The sequence below is a fragment of the Lissotriton helveticus genome, chromosome 5_1 (assembly GCF_964261635.1).
Source record: "Lissotriton helveticus chromosome 5_1, aLisHel1.1, whole genome shotgun sequence".
Lineage (NCBI taxonomy): Eukaryota > Metazoa > Chordata > Amphibia > Caudata > Salamandridae > Lissotriton > Lissotriton helveticus.
In genome coordinates, this window is record NC_136065.1 from 458,224,542 (window position 1) to 458,239,532 (window position 14,991).

The 14,991-nt window shown below is 45.4% G+C and overlaps 1 protein-coding gene across 2 annotated transcripts in view; it reads left to right on the forward strand.

The window, feature by feature from the left end:
* WDFY4 (WDFY family member 4) overlaps positions 1 to 14,991 on the forward strand; it is a 1,018,342-nt gene that overhangs the window by 970,199 nt on the left and 33,152 nt on the right. For both annotated transcript variants that reach the window (XM_078642707.1, XM_078642708.1), the window contains 3 exons: positions 9,131 to 9,289; positions 13,319 to 13,498; positions 14,743 to 14,925. In XM_078642707.1, the coding sequence (XP_078498833.1) occupies positions 9,131 to 9,289; positions 13,319 to 13,498; positions 14,743 to 14,925 (522 nt within the window). The remainder of the gene's footprint in view (positions 1 to 9,130; positions 9,290 to 13,318; positions 13,499 to 14,742; positions 14,926 to 14,991) is intronic.

Sequence of the window (14,991 nt, forward strand, 5' to 3'; positions counted from 1 at the left end):
ACAGACCTCCCATAAACCAAGTCTATTGTGGATCCCATTATTTTTGTTGAGAGGGAACCATGCTCGGTCATCGTGATGCTGATCAAAGAGCTACTAGGACTATATTGGGTGACCTCACGTGATATCTTTTAAATCAAATTACTTCCTGCCTGTGGTAATCAAATCACAGAGCCCACACTAGTCACGTTTAATGCACCAGGATTAAAAACGAAAATATTAGCAAGAAAAGATCTGCTGAGAAACTGGGGCATCAAATTATCACTATTTCAAGACCAATTATATCCAACCATACTGCTGAACAAAGATGAGATGAGTAACGAGAAAAGATCTACCCTCTCGATACGCAAAGGCGCAGTAGGAATGGCCTCCTCAGGTGAACATCACGACCTAATTATTAAAATCAAAGAGATCCATGCTGTGGAGAGGCACAGAACTCCTGAAAAGCAGGGTGAGTCAGCCAACTGGGGCTGGCTTCCATTGGCCCTGTCAACATCACAAAGGGGAGATTGATGCCAAACTAAGCCTATAAACCCGGCAACCCCAAGTGACAATCTTCGGCTATCCTCCTGGAAAATAGGATATGGGGTGCCCACCAGCTAAAACAGAGGATCCGGACCAGATACAATATTGGAAGAACTTTGATATACTAGTCCTACAGGAGACATGGACCATGATGAGCATTCTGCTCATCAGGTTCGTGGAGCACCAGATTTGCGCACAGAAATTGAGCAAATAAGGTAGGGCCAAAGGAGGCCTTTTGTTCTACATCAGTTCAAGCATATCCATAAAAGGAGACGTACTGGGGACTCAAGAATCATGGATACAGGCGTTACTTTTGGATGGGTGGTCTCATCATGTTGTACCCTGCTGATACTAGTTTATGTTTACATTAATCCCAGAGGCAAGGAAATATTTGTCGAGAGGCTGATTGACTAATTAGCGAACTTGAAATGCAAGTATGTGACATCAAACTTAATAATGACTGGAGACTTTAATATCAATCTCTTTCAACAGCCTGAAGAATTCCCAGAAGAGGCAAGAAGCATCTTGCCAGAAATACCATTGGAGCAACCCAACCCGGAGACAAGATGTCCAGATAAAATAGATCAAAGACTGTTAGAAGCCTGTGAACATACAGGGCTGGCAGTATTGAATGGGAGATTCCAGGGTGACATCCCACCAGCCTGGACATGGGCCTCAACTAAGACAGTACCATGCACAGACTACACCATGGCGAACATAAGTATATATAACAGTATCACAGATTTCACGATCGATAACCGCTCTGAGAGTAACAACCAGCCTCAAAATGTGTGGATATGAACTGAGCCCCTCAGACCCTAGCAGCTAAGATGGGACTCGGATAACATTCAAAATTTTGCATCTAGGTCCCTGGAAGTATTGGAAACTGCTGTCAAGAACAAACCGGATCCAATAAGAGCTTAGGCAATATTCACAGTCCAAATAGTGGCAGAGTATCCAGCTAAAAGCTCTCAGAAAAGCATAGACTTCAACTGCAATAGAAAAGCAGACTACCTAGAAATATACACCTTGTAAAATCCAGAATCAGCTGAGCCCCGAGACAAATAAGGATCCACCCCCAAAATAACCTGTTAATTGCAAGGCTGAGGGAGGACCAAAGATGGCTTAAAAAGAGTTATGGTCGCTAAAAAGAAGCAGGGACAAGAGCCTCTGGGCAAAGCTTATAGGTGTCATTAAAAGTAAGGACTCAAAAAGGTTCTGGAGGATCATTAACGATCTAGAAAAAGCCTACTTTTTGATACACTCAGTAGGATGGGCAAGTCCAGAAGTCAAGGAATCAGGAATCTTCACAGAAAACTACTCTCTACTCGAACACAAGGGACTAAGTTACTTAATCAATGCAATAATCAGAGTGATAGATGGGTACCACCCCAATTGCACACCAGGCCCCAATGGCATCCCGCAAGCCCGGAAACAAGCATCCTGGGACCGGTTTCTGGGGGTAAACAACATTTACAACGCAACTTTTACAACGCACTACCATTACAACGCATTTTTTACAACGCAAAAACTTTTACAACGCATACCATTACAACGCATGTTTTTACAACGCAAGTACTTTTACAACGCATGCCATTACAATGTAAGTATTGGTAAGTATTTAATATTTTATATGTTTGGTTTTTTTTTACGTTTTCAGCTTTTGGGTAAAGGGGTATTTTTAGGGTTTAGGGTCAGTTTTCAGTTTTTGGGTAAAGGGGTATTTTTAGGGTTTAGGGTCAATTTTCAGTTTTTGGGTAAAGGGGTATTTTTAGGGTTCAGGGTCAGTTTTCAGTTTTTGGGTAAAGGGGTATTTTTAGGGTTTAGGGTCAGTTTTCAGTTTTTGGGTAAAGGGGTATTTTTAGGGTTCAGGGTCAGTTTTCAGTTTTTGGGTAAAGGGGTATTTTTAGGGTTCAGGGTCAGTTTTCAGTTTTTGGGTAAAGGGGTATTTTTAGGGTTTAGGGTCAGTTTTCAGTTTTTGGGTAAAGGGGTATTTTTAGGGTTCAGGGTCAGTTTTCAGTTTTTGGGTAAAGGGGTATTTTTAGGGTTCAGGGTCAGTTTTCAGTTTTTGGGTAAATGGGTATTTTTAGGGTTCAGGGTCAGTTTTCAGTTTTTGGGTAAAAGGGTATTTTTAGGGTTCAGGGTCAGTTTTCAGTTTTTGGGTACAGGGGTATTTTTAGGGTTCAGGGACAGTTTTCAGTTTTTGGGTACAGGGGTATTTTTAGGGTTCAGGGTTAGTTTTCAGTTTTTGGGTACAGGGGTATTTTTAGGGTTCAGGGACAGTTTTGGGTTTATGGGATACAGGGGTATTTTTTGGGTTCAGGGACAGTTTTGGGTTTTTGGGGTACAGGGGTATTTTTTGGTTTCTGGGTTAATTTGGGTTTTGGGGGTACAGGGGTACAGGGTAAAAAAATTAAATTAAATAAATTAAATTAAATTAAATTATATTAATTACAATTAATTTAAAAAAAATATAATATATACTTACCAATACTTACGTTGTAATGGCATGCGTTGTAAAAGTACTTGCGTTGTAAAAACATGCGTTGTAATGGTATGCGTTGTAAAAGTTTTTGCGTTGTAAAAAATGCGTTGTAACGGTATGCGTTGTAAAAGTATGCGTTGTAACATCATACATCCGTTTCTGGGTAACACCCTTCATCAGCCAGGCTCGCTTAAATCCAGTGGCAAAGTGAGCAAGGGACCCACGTCTGGGCATACCCTGCCAACTTAGGGCGAACAAAGAAAACACAAGGAGATGATGGGCGGAGCGCTGACACTTTTCAGACACTCACCCCCTGTCACAGATCTGCCACTGTATTCAAGCTAGCCTGGCCGATGAAGGGTGTTACCCAGGATACTTATTTCCGGTTCAGGGAAGACCTGGCTTGGAAGCTCGGGCTGGACTGTTCCGATGAGGCACAGGGTCAAGACTGATTTGCATATAGTTGGTTCTGAACTGAGGTGGCGAAGTGAGCTAAAGAATGATGATGGATTCAACCCAGATCTGTGACTGGGGGTGAGTGTCTGAAAAGTTTCAGCGCTCCGTCCATCATCTCCTTGTGCTTGCTTTGTTCGCCCATAATTCTTTACCTCACACATGCATTCTATTAAAAAAGCGATCCTTTTTGTGTTTTTCTGTTTGCTGCATTAGGTGTTTTTCATCTTTTTAGGCCTCTGTTTGCATGCTTTTCCGTATGAGTGTCAGGCCTATTAGCTTTGGCCATGCGTGTTTCATTAGAGCACACTCGCCTCGGAAAATTGGCTCTTCTGGGCTTTTTGGTCCACACAGAGAGCTTGGCTGCATCTCCCCCGTGCATTTCCTATGCCAAGCTCTGCCCCTGGGCCAGTCTGCAAATGCCATGGCTGACATTAAAAGCAGCATAGTTTACCAGTGTCTGTTCGTTCTTCCCGGGTTTGTGGAGGTGCCAGTATCCGCTCTGCATAACATTTCGTGCCATTTTATTGCTTTGTTTAAAAATGTATAACAATGGAAGAGGAACCCGGCCAGCATCTGTCCACAGCTGTCCGGATGCCCTCTCCATGCCCTCGACAGCAGACTCAGGGAGGCAGAGGGGGGCCCTCTTCAACTGAAGGGACATACGCCACATTCTATGCAGAGATCACAGGCTGGAAACATGCAAGGGCACAGTGAGGCGGGATACTCTGGAGGGACCCAGGGACAGTGCGAGGACTTGTCTGCTGCAGAGAGAAACAGACATGAGCTAACCAGCTGCAGAGCAAAACACACAATCTAATGGCAAACTGGCTGTAGGGAAACACACACAAACAGCCCCATTTCCTTTTAAAGAACAATCATTGACAAGCCATTATTTCTCGCTGACGAGAGCTATTGGCTTTCTCAATGTTTTAGGCAGGGCTTTATGTGGGCCGGGTCCTTCCGGTGCTCAGCACCGACAGTACTATAAAGCAGGTGCTGAACCGGTACTCGATTAGGCTCACCATTTTTGCCCTCAGGGTGAAAAAAATATCTCACCTCTGCAGCAGAGTCACCCTTCCCTGCTTTTGAGGTAACTTCAAAGAGACTCGTTATAGTGCTTTCACAGTCTCATCTTTTCAGAACTGAAGCATTTTCAATATTCTATACAACAAAGCCATAGTTGTTTCTGATTTATCTTACACAGACAACAACCACTGACAAAGCCATTAGCTCTGGCTTGTTGTAGGTGCAATGTTGCTTGTTCTATCAGTATTATATATCTGTATGCAATGACAGAAGCAGAAAAATACCAGAAGGGTGACACACCATGCTAAGCACAGATTATAAGCTTGTGTATACTTAAACCAGGCCTTTAATTACATCAGCGCCAAGACGCCTACGGGTATAAGCAGCGCTTTAGAAATGTTAAAAATAAATAAATAAATAAATTGGCCACGCCCCTTTAAGTGACACCCTACTTTTTTCATTCCACTTAAAGCCTTGGTTTTAGGGATGTTGAAAAGCAGCACTGCTACAGTGCAACAATGTTAAGGTAGGGGAAAATGTGCTATGACGAGGCAAGTCGTAGCGCTTTGCTTTTTTCCCTTACTTATCCTAGCTGCGCTGCTGTGTAACATGGCTATAAAAACATTGGCCAAGCCAGTACCTCCTCCATACCTGCCAACTTGAAGAAGAATCTCACCATGTGAGAAGGGGGCGGGGCCTTGTGCCGAAAAGTACCTGCAAGGCACTTTAGAAAAGTCACGGGTGGCATGAATCTCGGGTGGGGGTGCGCGCGGGGGTTTACATGGGGGGAGGTTAATTCAAAAAATAATAATTCTTACCTTCCCGGGTCCCGTGCTGTCTCAGCTCCTGACCGGGTCCCATGGAACAGGAAGCAGGTAGCCTCCCTCCCCTCCTCTAAGCCAATCACAACGCTGCAATGGCAGCGTTGTGATTGGTGGGGACGCCGACCACAATGGCGTCTTTGGGGAGGCCATTTTCTCCATGCACATGGAGAAAATGGAGAAAAGGGAGCGCATGACTGGTTTGGTCAGGGCCCTCAGCACTGGGCATGCCACTCCTCCCCTGCCCTCGAGCAGACCCGCCCACCCGCCCCCCCCGAACCAAATCCATCTGCTTTCTTGCAGTGCGAGAAGCAGAAACATAAAATGGTAGTTTTACCATTTTATGTTTCTACTTCTCGCACTGCGAGAAAGCGGTGGGGCGATGCTCCTCCGCCCTAATAGGAGAGCTGCCCCTGATTTTGAACCCCACCAGGCCCCCTCCCAAAAAAAAGCTTGCTGAGGCTGGTGTCAATGTTCTGGGTGTTTTCACACCCCTTAATGGACTTTAGCAGTTCAAAGTCTTGGAAAACGAGCTGGAAAACCACTATTTACAGTGGTTTAAAGCTCGTTTTCCCTGCTATTATGTGATTTTGTTCCTCACTGGGAGACTGTGTGTTGGAAGCCGTTATCGTGTGTCACACGGTGGCACTGTGTGACTTGGCAGGTATGCTCCTGTATGCAGGAGCTTATGGCTTCTTCAGTGCTTGTTACATCCGCAGCAGAGAGATGGAATTTAGCCGGTGAGGAGTAAAAGAGCCATCATATCTACTAGAGGCAATTAAGTTGTACCATTAAGTGTTTGGGGTAGGAGCCTGTCTATTCTTCACAGTTAACAGTGGACTCTCGCGTTCTGATAATCCTTGTCCAAATTCATCTACAAATAATAATGATCCATTGCAGCTGTGACCCTCACAACAAGATAAGAGCTAGAAGAATTGCAATTAATTTAAAAAAAAAGTAATTTTGTCACATACAGGAAGGAGCAAATAGGCAGAGACAGATGCAGCAAGCATTGGCAAAAGAGACTGTGAGGAGGAAATTGCCCGCAAAGGTTGAAACCAAATGCAATTTGTTAAAGAGAAAGCTGTATTCTGTTGCTGCATTAATAAACTAGAAACAAAGGTACTAAAAGGGGAGAGCATGTGACATAACGGCCGGAGCTGCTGCTTTTGGAACTGGGGAACAGGTTTGAGACCCAGCGTCGGCTCAACATCCTGTGATCCTGGGCAAATCACTTCATCTCCCTGCCTAAAGAAAATGCCCTTGTGTAACGTAACGTAACTGTTAGTCTTGTTAAGCACTACAGTACCCTCGGGTCCTGTCCACGCTATATAAAACTGCAATAATCAGCACTGAACGCAGACATGAGCGAGCAGATGCAACAAGCTTTGGAAAAAGGGAGGGTTAAATTGCCCGCAAAGTTGAGTACAAGTGAACTTGTAAGAAAATAGGATCTGAATAACAGCTCGAGCAGTGAATGGACAGAGGAAAGATCCTAATCAGATTATAAGGCCAATTACAATGTTGGGCGGAAAGCCTCCTCCCTACAATCGGAATCTCCTCGACCGCATCAGAGCCCTTCCGCCCGAATCAGACGGTTTTGATTCCGACCAGCTGATTAATTGTTGGCAGTTGGAATATAAACCGCGCGGTCATTTCGAATCAGTTCCAATTGACTTGCGAAGTATCTGTGTCGGTAGGAACCGCATCGTACAGCGTTTCCACCCACAGGATTACAATGTCGTTTTCCAACAACCTTTCCGCATCGGCCTGTCTGACACAGAAAGGCTGTCGGAAAGTGACTTTGGGGGCCCGTGACAGGGCCCCCTAGGACCCGCGGTCTACGGTTGATGGCCAAGGGGATACCTAAGGCACCTCTGTAAAACCCTGCGCTGTGTGGCAGGCACCGTGGGGTACCTACGACAGGGTGTAGGGTTTTCCGCACACACCCCATTTCCTCATAGGAGCCTGTGTTACGGCCGGGTGTTGGGTACAACACGAGCTCCAATAGGGAACAATGGGACTCTGACCGAAAAGTGTTTCGTCGCATCGTAATTCAGCGGTCGGAACCTCTGACCGCAAGTCGGTTGGTCCCAATATTGAGTCGGTGTCAGGCGGAGGCTTTCCACCCGACATAGTAATGAGCCCCTATATTAATCAGTAGTTGAGCCATGCTCACACTTGAAACAGGAGGAAGCGGCATCGCAAGCTCCGGCCAATTAAGAGCCCTCAAAGAAGACTGACACTTCCGCCAATGAATGGCAAGCAATGAGCGGGTTCCAAGCCCCATATGCAACATAACACGTCTTGCAAGTGAGAGAGCATACGCTAACACATGCACTCTCATAGGCGAGAGCTAAAAGGACTTTATTTAGAAAAATATTAGGCAAAAAGTGATCACTGACTAGTGGTCTGCTGAACCTAGCAGGCCGCAATCCCTTCAGTTGTCACCAATTGTAGTTGCAACCTACTGCATGAATATTCGGTGCAGTAGAGTCAGATTGCAACTCACTACAATTTTAAATTTTGTGAACCAACCTATTAGTACATAGGTCAGTTAACAAAATTCTAAACTGGTCGCAAACATTTTGCGACCAGTGTTTATACATATCCACTTTAATATGTTAGAGGTTATAGCTAACAAATTTCAAAGTGTACGAGACAAGTCGCAGCTATTTGTCACGCATGAGCCGCGGGGCCTCAAACTATTATTTCAATCCACTTACATTACATCGTATGCCTTGACAAAGTCCATGGGTGGACGAAACACGTGTTGGCAGTTTTTGTCTGAATTGGAAATATTCTTTTGTCTGGATTGAATACTATAAAAAAAGATAAGAAATAAGAACAATAAAGAAGAAAAAAATTATCATTTGAAGATATCCATTGATGTGTACTCTGCTTTTCTATTGGAACCTTCCAAGCATTTGAAAGATAAACTGTGGAAATTGAAATGAATACGTAGAATCTAAGGTCTTAACGTTGACCGTGTTTACAAATTTAAGGGTGTGCTGTATATTTCTTCCCAACAGTTCTAATTTTGTGTTTACAACCCTTTTGTTGCAACCATTGGTACTCTTTGGGTAGTGGGTACCGGAAGGATCAAAATAGCACCCCGATAACAGTAGTGAATTGATTGGCTACCCCAACTCCATTATACACTGTAAACTATTTGTTTGATGTGCGATTCCATCCCTTATTTTTACATAAGGGAACACTACTACATTTCGTGTTTTGTAACGTACACAAAAGTGTGCTAATATTAGACGTATTTGAACATGTTGACTGCAGGGTATTTGTGTGTATGCGTTTGTTAATTAAACACCTTGCATTTACCATTACCATGATCCAAATAAAGCAAGAGGGCACACATAACATGGACCAGAACAGCCAAGCCTGTTATTATGATTTCTAAAAGGCAAGGGCCTCAGAAGGAGCTGGTGGATTTACTCCACCTAAGGCTAAAGAAAGGGAATGGAGGGAGCCATTTTAGGCAGAATTCCAGACAGGACACAAAATGGCGGGCTCATCCAGCCACATGACTGTTAGCATGATCCTCAAAGGGGGAAATAAGCAGATTAGAAAGGGGCGCTACAGCTTCGATATGTACACGTCACAATGCCTTAGAAACCCAAGAGCAGCCAGTCACTGATGTGACCAAGCAGGTTAGAGGGTACATATAGTGCAGGGTGACGTATACTGGAGCACAGCACAATTAGGTATATCACAGAGCAGGAGAACGTGTTGTAGGCACCATAAGCATTGGGGGTGTTGTCTATCGGTCCAGGATACTGACGCAAGATGTTTTTTTCTGTCACAGGTTGTAGCCGTGTGTGAGAACTTGGCGGACTGGGGCCAGTGTCTTTGTGCCGTGTGCCCCAGCACCAATACACTCATCACTGCAGGGACCAGCACTGTAGTGTGCGTGTGGGAGCTGTCATTCATGAAGGATAAACTGAGACATCTTATCCTGAAGCAGGTATGTCACTACAGCCCCTCGGATATACTTTCATTATTCATAATGTCACTGATCAGTCACTGAGGGACCCTCAGGGAGCACCGATCGCTACAAAGAAGTCGCCTTTGTTACTTCTCAGGCCAGTTCAATGTCACGTATCTCCTATTGTTTGATTGAGGTGACACTGACGCCTACACATTAAGCCCCTAGCTTTGCACATTCCTTTCATAAAGAGATTTCGAAAATAAAGATCACATCTCAAAACATATTTATCTGTCAATATAATAATGCCTTGCTCATGAAGGCCTAGAAACCACTCTTGATTCACTCATGACCAGCTCATGAAACCAATGATATTTTTATGGTGCAATTTAAGCAACTTTTTGTTTCATAAGGCAGAACTTAGTAACTCACATCACATGACAAATGACAATGAGTTATTTAAGCAAACACCCCCAGCATGGAAGCCATGAAAGTAAGTACCATAAGCTGACATTGATCCTGATGAAGTGTGTAGACTTGTGGGCAAATGGAAGCACCTCTGCTGGGATGGAGGATGGACGTAAGAAAAAATCGCCAACACCATCGCCAATAGGTCTCAGTAATCCCTTCATGGGTGTGCAGGGTTCACACATGGGGTCAAGGCCTCCATAGGATGCAAGCTAAATTACAGCCCAAATACTGGTTAGGCAACAGCAACAAGCGGGGTAGAAGCTAGAAAAGCACATTGCACCACTCCAAATCCAACAGTAAATCAGGCTACTGCAGTAGACTGTGCCTCAGCTCTAAGGCTCTCCACGTAAGGTCTTCTCTACCGTTTTGGGCTGAGAGACCTTCACTCCTACCAAAACGTTCAGTCATGTTGCAAACGGGCACCTCCGTCAACTACAAGACCCTCTCTCCTCAGTTCCTGAATCAGGCCTTTCTCTGTAGGACAGTTACTGTGCTAACCCCAAAAAGAAAACCAAGCATTTGCAATTCAATAGGACTCACATTTGCAAAGGTTTGAGCTATTGGCATTGTAAATGACAATGCCTTTTATTTATGTGTTGTTTTTAAAACAGATAAATAAGAGGCATTGTTATTTACACTGCCAATAGATTAAACTCTTGCAAATGCGAGACCTATTGCATTGCAAATGCGTATGTGCTGTAAAAAAAAAATTTAAAGAGCTAGGAGAGAGCATGTCTTGCCTGCAAAAGCAGGTAGACGAAGCTAAATGAGAAAATAGTGCCTGGAGGCTGTAATTAAAGCCTACTGAGTAACAACGCACATAACAAGGGGTGTCGCCAGGTTACAAAATGAGACAAGGCTGTACTAAGGAGGGACTACTACGCCTATTGACCAATGAACAGCTGCAGTTTACAGTGGACAATGACACGAGCAAAAGAAAAATGTGGGCGGAGCTTCAAGTCCCTACCTGAATACAGCATGCCTCGCAGAGCAGCGCATGCGCTGCCCAAGATCGACCTAAAAATTGTAAGGAGAAAAAACTGAATGATGATTGTTCCACTCTAAATAGGGTGGGATGACCATCACTGTGACCCTGTGGTTCTTTGGCCCTGTAGCGGGTTGACCTACGGGTTAAGGATCATCGGCGACAGTGCCAGATGAGGCTCCACCAGTGGTTATCTAGCGTTGCTCTGACCCTAAACAGAGCCAGGAAACCACAGGTTTGACAGAGCAAATGCCATTTTACGCCATTAGCCCCCTTCACCATTGCTTAATTTGATCCATTGGGGCCCACTGGCACTCATTTTTAGCCATCAGCACTTATTTTTCCTCATGAGACACTTCACATGAGCCAAATCGTTAGTTCTGTAATGAGAACGCTCCAGTGTAAACGTGTTACGCCGTGTTATGCCTCCAAATAAAGTCCAAATGTCCCTGGACCTTCTGTTTTGCCCAGCCGTGAGTCCGGCGTCCTCTCCTCAATAGTGTGGCATCAAAATGCTCTTCCGCATTTTGATGCCACACTATTGAGGAGAGGACGCCGGACTCACGGCTGGGCAAAACAGAAGGTCCAGGGACATTCAGACTTTATTTGGAGGCGTAACACGGCCTTTGGAGAACTTCTCGTTTACACTGGAGCGTTCTCATTACAGAACTAACGATTTGGCTCATTGTGATCACTCCTGTTCCGCCCTTGCGCACTTAGATATGGCATTCTATGATAACCAATTTGTTCTTTAAAGATACGAGTGAAGAAGAGTTTAACAAGTGAACGCACAAGATACCCTTACCGGGTTGGAATTATCACCGGTTAAGTGGAATTACAACACACGCCATCATTGCAACAAAGCCCTGAAGAGTCAGAGCAATCTGTACTCTGATGAAACACGTGTCGGCTGGCGTAAGATCTCTTGAGCAATAAACGACAAAAAATTGCTCAGAAAAGAAGATGTGAAATATTAATTTCTAGGACTAAACCAAATGGATGCCTGCTAATAATACTTTATACTTAAATTGATATGTTGTGTGCGTTGAAAATAGTTTGTATAAACCCCCAATATATAGTTTGTACAATGTGTGTGCTTGAGGTTTGGGGGAACCAAGGTCATATAGGGACCGATTACGAGTCTGGGGCCAAATACGAGTCGGGGACTCATGGAGTCGCAGCGGGGGAGGTCCCCAGACAGCCAAATTACAATTTGAGCGGTCGGACCACCATTGCCCCCGCCCCACCCGCAACGGAACTGCCCTTCCCTGGTGCTGTTGCAGTGGTGTAGAGGCATCAATATGCTTGGCAGGACCGCTGCGGTCCAGCCAAGCATATTAGGAGTTTTCTCTCCGCTAGGATTTTTATGGCGCTTCCCACTCCATGAAAACCCTGGCAGAGGGGGCCATGCAGGCCTCTGCACCCCGTTGATGCGCACACAGGGGCCCAATATGTCCCCCTTGTGTGCATGCACACCAGATCTTGCACAGCATGGACTTTGTAGGCCCTGCCGTGCAGGAACCATTTTTGGCATTCCCATTGCGGTGCCCCTTCTAGGCACTGCCGTGGAAATGTAAAAAACCAGCCCACCAGACAGGAGGAAATGCCTAATCTGGCGGGTGGTCTGACCACAGCTTTGGTGGTGCGATGATGGGTGGACCCGGCGCCATAGTCGTAATCAGGCCCACAATGTTCAGGAACAAGTGCCCAGAGTTGATTGTCATCTTCTACACGACCTTTACTCCATTATTTTTGAGTGGTCGTGTTGATATTGACGCTCCCCCTGATCATTATAGTCTTCAAACAGTATCTCCTGGCCTGTGTGCCTCGTTTTGTTATATCTGATATCCAATCACTGTATCTCCGATGCCTTGATCTGTCTTGTTCATTTTAGCATTGCAGGAAGCCCCTGGCTCTCTCTGCTGTATCTACTGAATCATGTACCTCCAATTGTGTGGTTATCCACATGCTGTGTGTATAATGAGCTCCACAGGCCCATTGATTGCATGCCAAAGATCTAGACTTGCATTTGCCTTGTCAGTACTTGTCTCACACATGGTCCTCGGATTTACCTATTTGCCTCGGGACACTGAGTAAAGGTTACCAATGAAATGACTTTCCTTTAACAGAAGGTCTCATCCGTCCTCTGTAGTGAATTTCTGAGCTCCATGATCCCTAACAGAGGGGCTGCCCTTCCTTTCTATTCTGGGTGGGGTAAAGCGCTGGTGGCACCCTGTGCGACAATCATTTTTGAGCCCCCACGCCCTACGACCACCTCCTTGGATTCTCTCACTACCACTGGGCAAAAGTACCCTTCATCTCTCCAATCATAACTTATTGCTAAAGACAGCAACCGCATCCTGAGGTCAGTGCCTCCTTCACCGGTCAGCGCCCAGTGCGGCTGACCTGTGAAGGAGGTCGCACTGTCCTAAAGTCGCCCCTGTTTCTGTTCAAACCCTGCATTTATTGCATCAGGACTCTGCAATCCCTTCCTACTCTTGTGATCAATCTCTCTGTCCATCTTCATTTTATTTCTTCATCTTGCGCTCCTAGGTTGTGTAATGGAAGACGTTGACAGTAATGGACACACCTTCTTTTAAATTTCCCAACAGGTGTTGTATGGACATAAGAAGGCAGTGACATGCCTGGCAGCTTCCTCCCCGTATGGTGTCCTTGTCAGTGGCTCATCAGACAGAACCTGCATCATCTGGGACCTGAATCTCCTCGCCTACGTGTGTCAGCTGCCGGGACACGCCTCCCAGATCTCTGCGGTGGCCATCAGCGATGCCAGTGTAAGGCTCTTGCATGTATTTCCTCCTACTGTTCACTGATCAGCGATGATTCACCTGTGGCCCTGTATCTACACACAGGCATGGATCATGTTCAATGACATGAGTGTTGAGCACTGAACCTTGTGTGTGCCCACGGCCTTAGCACAGACTCAACACGAAGCTCTCTGTGGCCCCAGTACTGATCTTCACAATGACCCAGCACTGATCCCAGCATTGAAACCCACTAGAGCCCCGAGGTGCATTGACCTTCTCTAAACATGAAAGGGCCTACCCGAGCATTGACACCTCAGTAGCCCTACAAGTGCACCACCATTGACCCCAAAATACACCAAATGAAATTACCCAAAAGCAACACACATTGACACTGCAAGGGACTCATCACAGACTCCACTAACATTAGAAGTCCACAGCTCTGCACCTTCACCACTAGCACTATAACTCCATTCAATTATCCAAGGACTTCTACAATGATCTCATATTAACACTTTAAGGCCATTAGCACTGTTCGTCAGGTAACACTTCGAGGATTCTCACACTGACACCCACCAACGCTCCCAGAACTTCTTCCTTGACTTTGCTTACACTTTTAAGTCCACAGCACTGATTCCTAATACCACTCTTGTGATGGCTACACCAGAACACCCCAATAACACTCAAGGATATAGACATTGTATCCCCACTAACACTCTAATACCCCACCACTGAATGCCCAACTCCTTATCATTGTTCCATCTACAACTTCCAGGCTCTAGTGATGGCTCTGAGACACTCACTGGGCCCTCTTAGGACTGCTGTACTGAAGCCAGCAACTCTTCAAGGGCCCCATCACTCTGGCCCAAAATTAGCAGAGTCCTAGAATGTGCTACACTAATTTCCACTCTTACCACCCCCAATGTTATCATTGTTATTCATCACTCCCTATTGGTTAACACGCACGCACACACACACACACATACACACACACCACTAACACACACACACACACACACACCCCACTAACACAAACACATCCCACTAACTCACTAATGACCCCAACCCTATGAAGGTCACAACGTTAACCCAGCAGTTCCACTGCAGTGATTCGCAATTCTCCTTCCAGTTAACATCAACAATGCTACCCAAATATTGCTCTGGCCTCTGAGGAAGAAAGAGGCAAGGGTGAGCCTCTTGAGTGGCTGTACCTCTTCTGTTTTGGGGCATTCATTTCGTCTCTGCTGTAAGTGAATTTTCTTCCTATTTTTCAGGGTCACATTCTGTCCTGTGCTGGGTCCTCTTTGCATCTGTGGACCATCAATGGCCAGCCTCTCACTAGTATTACTTCTGCTGGAAGCCCAGAAAAGGACATCTTATGTTGCTGCTTCTCTGAACTGCACGAATGGGATCCCCGCAGTGTCCTTGTCACTGGATGTGCTGATGGGGTAATCCGGGTAGGTGATTTTAAAATGGGGCCTTTTGAAACAAGCATTCCATCATGTAGGCTGCACTAATCAGCC